General features: G+C 43.6%; 2 protein-coding genes across 2 annotated transcripts in view; one reads left to right on the forward strand and one right to left on the reverse strand.

Moving 5' to 3' along the window:
* ttc7a (tetratricopeptide repeat domain 7A) overlaps positions 1–8,763 on the forward strand; it is a gene marked incomplete at both ends in the record, with an annotated part of 116,443 nt that extends 107,680 nt beyond the window's left edge. The window contains 1 exon segment of the mRNA XM_079511563.1: positions 8,545–8,763. Coding sequence (XP_079367689.1) covers positions 8,545–8,763 — 219 coding nt within the window.
* LOC306930557 (homeobox protein Nkx-2.5-like) overlaps positions 1–12,500 on the reverse strand; it is a gene marked incomplete at its 5' end in the record, with an annotated part of 401,119 nt that overhangs the window by 133,933 nt on the left and 254,686 nt on the right. The gene's annotated exons all lie outside the window — the stretch shown is intronic.

Below are 12,500 nucleotides of genomic sequence, written 5' to 3' on the forward strand. Positions count from 1 at the left end.
ATATGCTGCTACGGGACATACGCATCAAACGACCCAAGTAACCACAGTATACTGCTAATCAACTTACAAATTACATATACATATACATGTGTGCATTTCCTTTAATCCACCAGACACTGAAACATATCTTTATTACATCACCATTGAGAGCCAGTTATACCCTGGAATTGGTACATATCTTCATTACATCATACGCAGCCACGGCATATGCATAAAACGACCTTAATTGGTTGTTATATTAATTACGTAACCAGTTAATGTTTTTAAATCGTTTAAAGTGAATTACGATAATTTACAAGGTTCAAAAGGTTCAAGGTTCATTCAAGTTCAAGTTCAATTCAGTTGTCAAATAAGGAATATTTTCTTTCAGTCTAACAGATAAACCCAAAGAAGATACTTAAATATAATAGAATCTAATAGGAAGATGGCCTACAATAACATACAGGATGTTCAAACAGTGCAGTGTGACTCTGATCAGCCCATAGTGACAATCAAAGCAGATGGGGTGGGTTATTCTAGGAGCGTGGCAACAATCATGGACATTCGTAAGGAAAGGTGCATATACCAGGAATGTCCCCATGAGGACTGCAAGGACAAGATTGTTGACCTTAAGAATGGAAATTACCGCTGTGAGAAATGTAGAAGAGAATTTCCCGAGTTCGAATATAGACTCAATATAGCAGACTTTGGTGTCATGCTCCCAGGAAATAGTTGAAGTCCTCCTGGCACAACAGTACTTGTGCGCTCTGCTTGAGCACTAGTAGGCCATATGGCCTACTAGTGTGCAACACGCAAGTAGGCACTCGACAGAGTGCAGTTGTAATTATTATTATTATATAAGGAGGAAGATTTTTTTCCAAAAAGTGTACAGCACTTGTTAAAATTATGTTTTTATGTGGACACGCCCACCAGTTCATTAAGTGTGCATGTTTTGCCTGGTGGGTGGTGGTGGGTGGTGATCCACCTTAACTGAACCTGCAGCTGTTGTTGTATGATAAAGGGGGAGGGGTTAGGAGAGGGGATGATATTGTGATGTCACTATATCACTGTTTTTTTCATTGGCACGTTTGAATGTCAAAGGAAACCCTAAATACAAAGGGAATTGCACATAACAACCACACCAAGGGGTCTAATGAAGTACTGTGACCTCATAAACACATGAAAAACTGGTTGAAGACATGGTTCAACATGGTTGAAGACAAATCTTTGTAAAATCTTTGAGACAAATGGTAGCTTGGAGATGCATGGGCCTGTAATGTCTGGTTGTTGGGGTGTAGACTAGGAGATCTAGTCTACTCCAACCTAGTCACTAGGTTAGTTTAGTAGAGGTTGTGCGGTCGCATTTTTTAAAACTGAAAGGTATAGCTTTGGATTGACAGCAAACGGTAACATTGTATGGCATATAACATTAATGCATGCATGCGTGTGGTGTGCATGCGTGCATGTGACTGTTGAGTCCACACCACTGGTCAGATTTGCGATAGCCAGTTTTGCTCTCAAACGCACAACACCTCATCTTCCAGAGATGGCGAGTCAACAACTTACTACACACACTTTCACACGCACGCACACACGCACGCATGCATGCATGCACGCACGCATGCACGCACGCACGCACGCACGCACGCACGCACGCACGCACGCACGCACGCACGCACGCACGCACGCACGCACGCACACACGCACACACACACGCACACACATGCAATAGGGACTGGGAGTGCAGAGATTGTGGTTGCGTGCATACACACCAGGCCTGCTGGGGCAGCCCTGGGCAGTAGCCAGTCAGTCATTTGCACGCTATAGTGCAAATGAAGCTTTCACTATAGCCAGCAGCATATAACCGTTTCAGGAAACTAAACGCTACACTGTCAACTCCCTCAGTGTTCATTTAACTCCGAGAACGGTCAAATGACAAAATGCACAGATTAACACTGGGAATTCTACCGTGTAGACTCACTCCACTGTGTATGATTAGAGTAGAATAGAATATAGATATAATATAGATTATAATTAGCCTGGAGCCATATTCATTAGGGATGTCCCGATCACGTTTTTTTTTGCTCCCGATCTGATTCCGATCATTTGATTTTGAGACATATCGATACCGATCTTTCCCTATCCAATCTTTATATTTTTGAGTGGTGCAACCACTCCAAGGAACAGCAATGTCTGTGTTCACCTACCTATGTGACTCGTGTTAATATGTGTGACTCATGAGTACCAGTAGGGGCGCTGTTGTGGCAGAAACAGAGACAGAGAGATGCACTGTTGCCTGCTAATGAGAGAGAGAGAGCGAGAGAGTGAGAGCGAGAGAGAGAGAGAGAGAGAGAGAGCGAGAGAGAGAGCGAGAGAGAGAAAGAGGGGGGTGGGGTGGGGGGGTGGGGGTGGGGGGGGGGGGGTTTGCACTACTCAGTTCACACGGGTGTGATTTTTATATAACACTTAATACCATATCACAATAGCAAATATCCTAATGTATGTCACTCTAAGCTAAGTGTAGTCTGTTGTGTTGCTTTTCAATTATTGAAAGGCAAAATGTGACTTTTAATAGAATGACTGTCATTGTGTATTGCATGGAATCTTCGCAAAATAATGATGTATTGGTTAATTGGAGTGAATACAGTTCTACAGTTCTTTATAGAACTGAAGTCAAGTTAAAACTCTTAAAGAGTATCTCTCTCATTCAGAGAGAGTACTACAGACACCTATGCCATCATGCATAGCGGGTTGCATTTCCTTTGTTTTCATCACAGGTGTCTTTCACGAGTGTGACTAGTCTTTGTTTGATGATCTCTGACTGGGACCAGAAGGAAAACAACTAGCATAAACACAACAGTTTTGACAAAATCCCATTGCTTATACATCTTTCTTTGAGATTTACATTAGACAATTAAAAATCAGATCTTTTCTCCCCGATTCCGATCTTTTGAAAATCATGTGATCGGAGCCGATTTACGATCACCCGATCCGATCAGGACAACCCTAATATTCATACTATATCTGTACCATGGATGTACCAATACCATGTTCATTGATTTCATAAATCACATACAATCCATTACTAATAATGATTGATGTTTGTGTGAGTTTGTGAGTGTGCTGTGTACGCAAATACAATATTATAAGACTGAGCCATGTTGACTGTAGTGAATAGATGTTAGTGATGCAACAAGATGGCAATTCTGTGTGAATGTGTGTCTATACGGCGATACGCACACACACACACACACACACACACACACACACACACACACACACACACACACACACACACACACACACACACACACACACACACACACGTGCGTGTGTGTGAGATTATCACAGTTGGTTAGAGCAAGGGTTTCCAAACCTTTCAGGCTGTGACCCCCAAAATAATCATATTTGAACTGGTGGACGTGGACCCCCCACCATGGTGGACCCCCCACCATGGTGGACCCCCACCCTGGTGGACCCCCACCCTGGTGGACCCCCCACCCACCCTGGTGGACCCCCTCACCCATTATGAAAATAGACAAACTTGCATGTTTGACCATTTTTATAGTATAATTTTTGGTTACGTTTGACGTAGTAATGGTCTTATTATTATTACAGTATTACCGTTTAATTTTAGATGTATTAAGTCAATACAGCCAAGGATGTGTTTTACTAATTAAAGCTGCTATAAATGGTAAATGGTGCATTTATATAGCGCCTTTATCCAAGGCGCTTTACATAGATTGTGCATTACATTCACCCATTCACACACACATTCATACACCGATTGCGGCGGAAGCCATGCAAGGTACCAACCAGCACATCGGGAGCAATTTGGGGTTCAGTGTCTTGCCCAAGGACACTTCGACATGTAGCCAGGAGGAGCCGGGATTCGAACCGCCGACCCATGGATCATTGGACGACCTGCTCTACCTTTTGAGCCACAGTCGCCGCTATAAGCAATATTATGTCAAAATCTTAATCACCTTTTTTTTGTTATTCAGAATTCAGCAATGGGTAAAACGCTCCCAATGTGTCTGTGACACATCTAGGGGCCACAATCTGCATTCAAAGATTTTCCTAGAAGCTTTGCCATTGGTAGACGATTGGCCTGTCTACTTCCTGATTGCTTAGTCATTTCGACCGGGATCTTTTCGACCAATGACATAGCTTCTAGGAACATCTTTGAATGCAGATTGTGGCCCCTAGATGTGTCACTAGAGACTACATTTGTTGGGGAGCATTTTACTCACTGCTGGCTGTCAGGTCATTAAAATGTTGACATAATATTGCTTATAGCAGCTTTAAGCTCTCAGGGTCCCCCTGGGGGTCCCAACCCACAGGTTGAGAACCCCTGGGTTAGAGGACGGTTAATTGCCTCTCAATATGGGGATTTTGGTTTAGTCTCAGGAGCCAAATGCTCCATTTTTTGTCGAACATTATGAGAGATTATAATCCAAGATTTGGGCTTTTGGTAAAAAGCCACCATCTGCCATTTCACCGCCATGTTAGACATTACGTATGAAAAACATATTAGGGATGGGTTTTCGAGGGCTATAACCGCAGATTAATGCCAGTGATACTAATGACTCACTCGACGATATGATTTTTGACTCTAGAGTGTTGATTTATTTGTGATTCCTGTTAGTGGTCCAAATGTAGCCATAAGGGTCAAAGTGAATTAATAGGTGTGAAATGGAGGGCTGTGTGCAGCATAGAGGTTTTCATCCAGAACACAACATGACACTAAACACATTGGAAGAGCTTCACATTTTGTTACACAAAACGTACTTCCATCTGGGATGGTCTTTGTAGCCCAATCGCTGAAGAAAGCCGTCCCTTTTTTCAAGGGACGTGCCAACTCCAACCAATCATATTGATGCATCTACATGACGTCGTATAGTAACTGCAGTGCCAACAGGAAAGTAAACAACCCCCGCAAATGATAAAAGTGAACGTCTGGTAGCATTAGGTTTAACACTTAAAAAAAAACGATTGTGTCGGATGTGCACGTCATGTCTTCGCTTGCTTCCATAGTAGAATAGAGAGGTCGCGCACACCAAGAATCAAAACTCAACAGGTTTATTTCTCTACAACAGGACAAACGTTTCGGCTATCCAGCCTTCATCAGTGTGAGGAGTTGTAGGCATAGATATTATAAAAAATAGATGCAGGGCTTAAAGTTCTCAGTCCTGGGGACGGATTTCAGTCCTGAGGATTTCATAGGGGTCATTTAATGAGATCAGTGCAGATCAAAAAACATTTTCAGTCTTGGGATTTTTTGGGGCTTTAAGTCCTGTAGATGCCTCATTGGCCGCTGCAGTTCATTGGAGCGACGTGTATCCCAATGAAGGCAGGAAGTCAAGCGGAAGTGCAGTGCTGAAGGCTTTTTTTTAACAAATCTTTATAACAGTCAAGACAATACATTACAATACAAAACAAGACAAACAAACAAAACACAAACACAAACAACAAAGTTATTAATACAACAATACAACATCAGAGCCAGGGGGATTAGATTACTAACAGAAAACATTAAAGAGTGAACACAAAGCAACAGTTCTCCGCAGCTTTCTTATTTAGAAGTGCTGAAGGCATTTGCTGAACCCTGCGCCGCTGCCCAAGTGACGTCACTCATGCGACTCCTCCATGTCTCTTGCTGTCACTCAAGTGACTACTGGCCAATCACAGCGCGTCTTTTCTGGGACTTATGTTACCCACACGGAAGCTGCTCATTGAAGGCAAATAATTTGCAAGGAATCTCGGGAAAATTGTGCCTTCAATTGTGACACGCACCTTATATGTCTATGGTTGTAGGAGTCAAGTCTCTTTTGAAGGAGTGGTGACCATGTGCAGGTGCACATCATCACTAATAATCACATCACAGTCACACCTGTCACTATCCCAAGCTCTAAGTCTCTATTAACAATGTGAATATATTTGTCCAATAGCCTATATCAAAATACAAGTACACATGACATTATAAAATAATTCAAAGCTAATGAAAGTCGCTGAGGACATCGGGCATTACTGCCGTGATTTTTTTTTCTATGTGTCTATGGAGTTAACATTACTCTAATAGACCCCCCCCCAGGTGTGGTTAGAATATTGAAATACTGTATGTCTTCCCTGTGTATTTTTGGTTTCTCAAAAGGCCTGTAGGGTTGCCCAATAAGCGTGGTTTCCCAGGAGGTAAAATGCAACCACACCGTGATTTATTCCCAACAGAAGGTTACAGGCATGAAAAATGGCATGGCACATGTCCTATGGACTCTCCCAGCAGGTAACCTCATGGCACATGTCCTATGGACTCTCCCAGCATGGCACATGTCCTATGGACTCTCCCAGCAGGTAACCTCATGGCACATGTCCTATGGACTCTCCCAGCATGGCACATGTCCTATGGACTCTCCCAGCAGGTAACCTCATGGCACATGTCCTATGGACTCTCCCAGCAGGTAACCTCATGGCACATGTCCTATGGACTCTCCCAGCAGGTAACCTCATGGCACATGTCCTATGGACTCTCCCAGCAGGTAACCTCATGGCACATGTCCTATGGACTCTCCCAGCATGGCACATGTCCTATGGACTCTCCCAGCATGGCACATGTCCTATGGACTCTCCCAGCAGGTAACCTCATGGCACATGTCCTATGGACTCTCCCAGCATGGCACATGTCCTATGGACTCTCCCAGCATGGCACATGTCCTATGGACTCTCCCAGCATGGCACATGTCCTATGGACTCTCCCAGCAGGTAACCTAAAACAGGCAACACATTCTAAACCCCACATAACGCACATGTCACATTATAACATTCCAGAACCATAAAGTTATATGTCTTGAGTTATATTAAATAAAATAAAGAAATAAAGGTCCTTTACCTGCGACAGTAAATCTTTACACTGCACAAACTGTATTCTAGAGCAAAGCTCAGTGTTACATGTTGTGGCAGTGTCACAACATGTAACACTATAAATCTATATCAACTACACAGTTAAGTAAATATCAATTATGCACACTATTGCAAAAATAAATCACACATCCCATTATCATTAGTAGCTTCCAATGCACAAACTCATAATATGTTAATACTTTCAATAGACCACTTAAATTCATGGCTGCTTTTCCGTTGTGTGCAAATGCTGTGCTAATATAAATAATTAATTTAAACTCTGGTACAATGTGTGCAAAATAAGCATAAATGTGCAAAATATAAGTAACAGAGGACCACTTTGTTACAAGGCCCAATCGAGGCCCAGGTCAAAAAGCCCAATCGAAATGACAGTAATATAGTGATATCACAATATCATCCCATCCCCCCTCCCCCTTTATCATACAAAAACAGCTGTGGGTGCTGCTTCAGTTCAGGTGGATCACCACCCATCACCACCCACCAGGCAAACCAGGCATACTTGATCTGGTGGGTGTAGCCACATAAAAACATCATTTTTACACTTTCAGTTTTATGAAAATCTTTCTCCTAGTATAATCATAGCACCTGATGATCATGTTTTAGGGGGGGGGGAGAATCACGGCACTCCATCTTTAAGGCGCTAGGAAATACAATTACAACAGGCGCTTTTCAATGGTGTCACACCCGGTCTCGCCCAGATCCTACCCGCAGCTGCCGCTGATTGGTTCGACCCGGGACGCACGGGACGGTTTCAACGTCAATCTCTCTCTGCGCAATCCCAGACGGAGGCTGTATTGTGAACTTGTGAACTCAATACCGCCCCCATCTGGCGGAGTCAGGTTAACATGACGCCTGCGGGTCACTATCCTTCAACCAGAGAGGACATAACTAATAGTCAGTGAAATCACCTGGCCTAAACCATTGCTTTTCTACTGTTGTTTGGTTCGGGACTCATTATCACATCTCATCTCTCCTCCATTAACATCTCAATCTATCACCCCGCTGTTCGTTCGCCCCTCTATTCCATCCATCTCACTGTGGTACTTACCTATATCTATGGTACTTACCAGGCCTGGAATCATCATTTTAGGAATTGGGACATGGCCACTTGTAGTCAATTTATACGCAGTAAAAGTATAGTATCTGCAAAATAAATAAATACAGCTTTTTGAAGGAGAAAACAGTTATATCAAATGGTACACTGACTGGACTGGGACACTGCGGACCGTGCACCAAGACATGGCCAAAGCATTTCCGGGGGTCCCCAGCCAAAAACGTTTTTGGCTGGGGATCCCAAGAAATGCTTTGGCCATGTCTCACAACCCCCGCCCTGCCCCCCTTCCCCACCCCCAATACAAACTGACTGCAAAAATAACCTTAATAAAAGTATATATATCATGAATGAATACTGAAACCAGATCTAATCATTAAGGAAAGTTTATGCATGTTTATGCATTTTTTTTTATAATTTGGGGACCCCCTCCCCCCCCCCAAATAATTTGGCGACCCACGGGTTGAGAACCCCTTGGTCTACAACATGGCCTCCGTGGAATTCCCGCCCTGCATCCTTCACTCCCCCCCCCCCCCCTTTTCGTCCATCCATCTCTCATCCATCCATCCCTCCGTTCCATCTCTCCATCCATGCAGGGTCAGCTGCTGGTGCAGACGGGCCGGATCCACCTCGGAGAGAAGGTTCTGCGGGACGCGGTGCAGGCCCACAGCACCTCCCACGAGGCGTGGAGCGGGCTCGGGGAGGCGCTGCAGTCTCGGGGATGCCCCCAGGCGCCCGACTGCTTCCTCACGGCCCTGGAGCTGGAGGCCTCCTGCCCCATCCGCCCCTTCACTATCATCCCCAGAGAGCTCTGAGATGGGGTGCATGGGGGGCACTCGAGGGGGGTTAGGGGGGTTAAGGTCCGATAAGGCGCGATTTTCTGATTTTTAGCGCCGTTTCTCAATCGGTTTTCCGAAAAACACATCCAGTGTGCAACCACCTTTAGGGGTTGTTGTTGCAGAACAAGCCAAAGAGCAGTAACCGAATGAATAGTAAAGTATAGGGCTCCATTTCCGTCACCGCTAAATCCCTTATCCCTAAACTTCTTTGCTTTTTTTTTTTTTTTTACTATTTTGCAAAACATTTTTGAATAGTTAAAATGGCCAGTCTGCAATCTCACAACGTGCCAATGTAGATTGGCTAGTTGAAATATTCAAAAATGTTTTTCAAAATAGTAAAAAATAAATAAAAAAAAAAGCAAAGAAGTTTAGGGATAAGGGATTTAGCGGTGATGGAAATGGAGCCCTATACTTTACTATTCATTTAAAGTAGTAAAAAAAAAAAAAGGCATACACCCACATGGGTGTATGTTATGGCTATAGTGGGTCCTTTAGGGCTGTGGTTCTCAAAATTATTTATTTTCAATGACAAATGTACAAATGGAACCAAATGGACCAGTGTGGGTAGTAAAAAGAAAACCTGTATAACGGTCCATTTGGAACCCCCTCAAGGAACCCTGAGGGTCCCTCCATGCCCCCCCCCCCCCCCCCCCCCACACACACACACACTTTGAGAACCACTGCTTTAGGGGCATTTAATGGGCACCCATTTGTCCTTCTGATGTCTTGACCCTAGTTACAGTTAGCCTGGCGTAGCGATTATAATATCACTGCGTGGATATTATAGTCTCGCCCCTCTCCGCATTAGATATTTTTCCGCAATGTCCCGCCCCCATATTTGCATACGGGGGCCCTGGTTGGTTGTAGCCTGGTTCCAGACTAATCTGGGTGGCTCGTCACCACTTTGGCCGTGAAGTCCTCCGACAATTGAGAAGGGCCAGATTTAATCTGCCTGGGGCCAATATGCATTGCAAAGGCATGCTGGCTACGCGAGGCGAAGTTACAGTATGACCCGTGACGTTCAAAACAGACAAATCAGTATAGTCACTCCTGTTCACTTTATTATCAGACATGAATGTTAATTGGCACAGGTGTAGGTACTTATCTATACTGTGCATTCACAGGTGTAGGCACTTACCTTGTCACCTACATGCATGACCGTACTGTACAGTCAAATGCATGAGTACTGTAAAAAAAAAAATCCCTGTGTCCTCAGGGATAAAATGCTCTTAACTACTTAAAACCTTACATTTTAAGTAAGGGGGGGGGGGGGGGGTAGTGGTCCAAGTACAGAACCAACTGAGGTCCGTTTTACTGTCTAGAGCAGTAGTTTTCAACCAGTGGTCCTTGAGGGGGTTCCAGGTGGTCCCCAGCTAAATGGAGAGTTGGTAACCAAATGGATCCTTATAGCTCTTTAGCTCTTGAGAGTGTAAAATGGTTTTGGTTCCATGCATTTTACACTCCATTTTTTTCCATTTTGGTACACGCTCAAGAGTTAAATTATTTACAAGTCTTCACAATTAGAGAATGTAGAAGAATTGTTATTTTGATCAATGTTTGCCTGTTGTCTCTCCTAATGGTATACCGTAATGTGGACATATATTCATTGGTTTTGGCGGGTCTGAGAGGCTAAATCTCTAAATGCTGGTCCGTCCGTGGCTCAAATGCTGAATAAATAATGGACCTTGAAATGAAAAGGGTTTAAAACCACTGGTCTGGAGGGTTTAAAACCACTGGTCTGGAGGGTTTAAAACCACTGGTCTGGATGGTTTAAAACCACTGGTCTGGAGGGTTTAAAACCACTGGTCTGGAGGGTTTAAAACCACTGGTCTGGAGGGTTTAAAACCACTGGTCTGGAGGGTTTAATACCACTGGTCTGGAGGGTTTAAAACCACTGGTCTGGAGGGTTTAAAACCACTGGTCTGGAGGGTTTAAAACCACTGGTCTGGAGGGTTTAATACCACTGGTCTGGAGGGTTTAAAACCACTGGTCTGGAGGGTTTAAAACCACTGGTCTGGAGGGTTTAAAACCACTGGTCTGGAGGGTTTAAAACCACTGGTCTGGAGGGTTTAAAACCACTGGTCTGGAGGGTTTAAAACCACTGGTCTGGATGGTTTAAAACCACTGGTCTGGAGGGTTTAAAACCACTGGTCTGGAGGGTTTAAAACCACTGGTCTGGAGGGTTTAAAACCACTGGTCTGGAGGGTTTAAAACGCAGTATCCTGCCGCAGTAAACCAAATGCATCCAAATCCGATCAACATCATGCATGGTCTCATTCCAACCATTAACTGTCACATAAAACTAAGTGCCTCATTTGACGTTTTTTGAAGGATGGGAGGAGAGGAGACAGGATTTCAGTAGAGACAAAGTATTTTGTGGATGGATCAGAATCTCTGTGAAGGCACGATGGACTGGAGCATCTCCAAGAGTGGTCAGAAATATGTTTTACTATCGAAAGATAGTAAAGGATATAAAATAGTAAAGATATCAATCATGCAATGTAGAAACATTGTTAGTAAGTAAAAGTCCGGTAATCAAAGTACTCATTTTGCAGAATGTCCCATGATTTCACGTAAGTTCAAAATGAAAATAAATATAGCCGACCTACAAGCTATTTTCAAATACCTGAAATGTATATAGGGCTGAAGTGGTTAATGTATATTTTAAAATGTAAATCTCCAAAGTAACTAAAGTTTTCAAATAATTGTAGTGGGGTAAAAGCAAAAATGTGGGCTCCGAGATGTCGTGGAGTAGAAGTAAAAGTATTGGAAATTGGAAATACTCAAGTAATGTACAAATACCTCAAAAGTGTACTTATAAGTACAGTACTTAAGTAAATGAATGTACCCACAGATTCGCTGAGGAAGGTTTTAATTTAGATTTTTTCTCCAATTGGGTTGTTTATGGCGGGGCGAGAGTACATCTTTTTATGACGGCTATTTATGGGGCGGACATATTAAAGTCTTGCCGAACTGATGACGGCAGCAGAAAAGAAAAGGGACCAACTTAACTCATGCTTTGGACTGTGCATGCATAATGTATGAGGATTGAAGTCAGGATGAGGTGGTGGTGGTGCATGGGCACACATCCTGGGAACCGTTACGATGATGTGGTGGTGGTGCATGGGATGATGGGCACACATCCTGGGAACCGTTACGATGAGGTGGTGGTGGTGCACATGGGCACACATCCTGGGAAACGTTACGATGATGTGGTGGTGGTGCATGGGCACACATCCTGGGAACCGTGTGTTGTTCAATTATACACATCATGCATATGTATTATATTATCACCTATTAACATTACACGTTCCACAATTATGCAAAGCTTGGCCAGAAGTGTCATTCGAAATTATATTTCGCATCGAGGGAAGCATAGATATTTTGGTCCCACGTACGGCGCACAATATTATTATTCAATTCTTTTGACAATCTTTAAAGGTATTTTGGAACAGGATATTATATTCTTGTGCGGGTAGTACCCACTGACACAGATCAGGTACCTACACACGCTTTTCTGTCACACGGGCAGTAGGACTTTCCTAACATGTCTTTGATGTATTTTTCATGATGGTCGTTTGATCCGTGTGTCTATTGCTACTGTAGAGCGCTAGAGAGAGAGAGAGAGAGAGAGAGAGAGAGAGTGTGCACGCATATACGCAAACACGCCCTCCCTCCCACCGCAGCACTCACATATTTATAACCGCAGCATC

This window comes from Electrona antarctica, assembly GCF_951216825.1.
Source record: "Electrona antarctica genome assembly, chromosome: 10".
Lineage (NCBI taxonomy): Eukaryota > Metazoa > Chordata > Actinopteri > Myctophiformes > Myctophidae > Electrona > Electrona antarctica.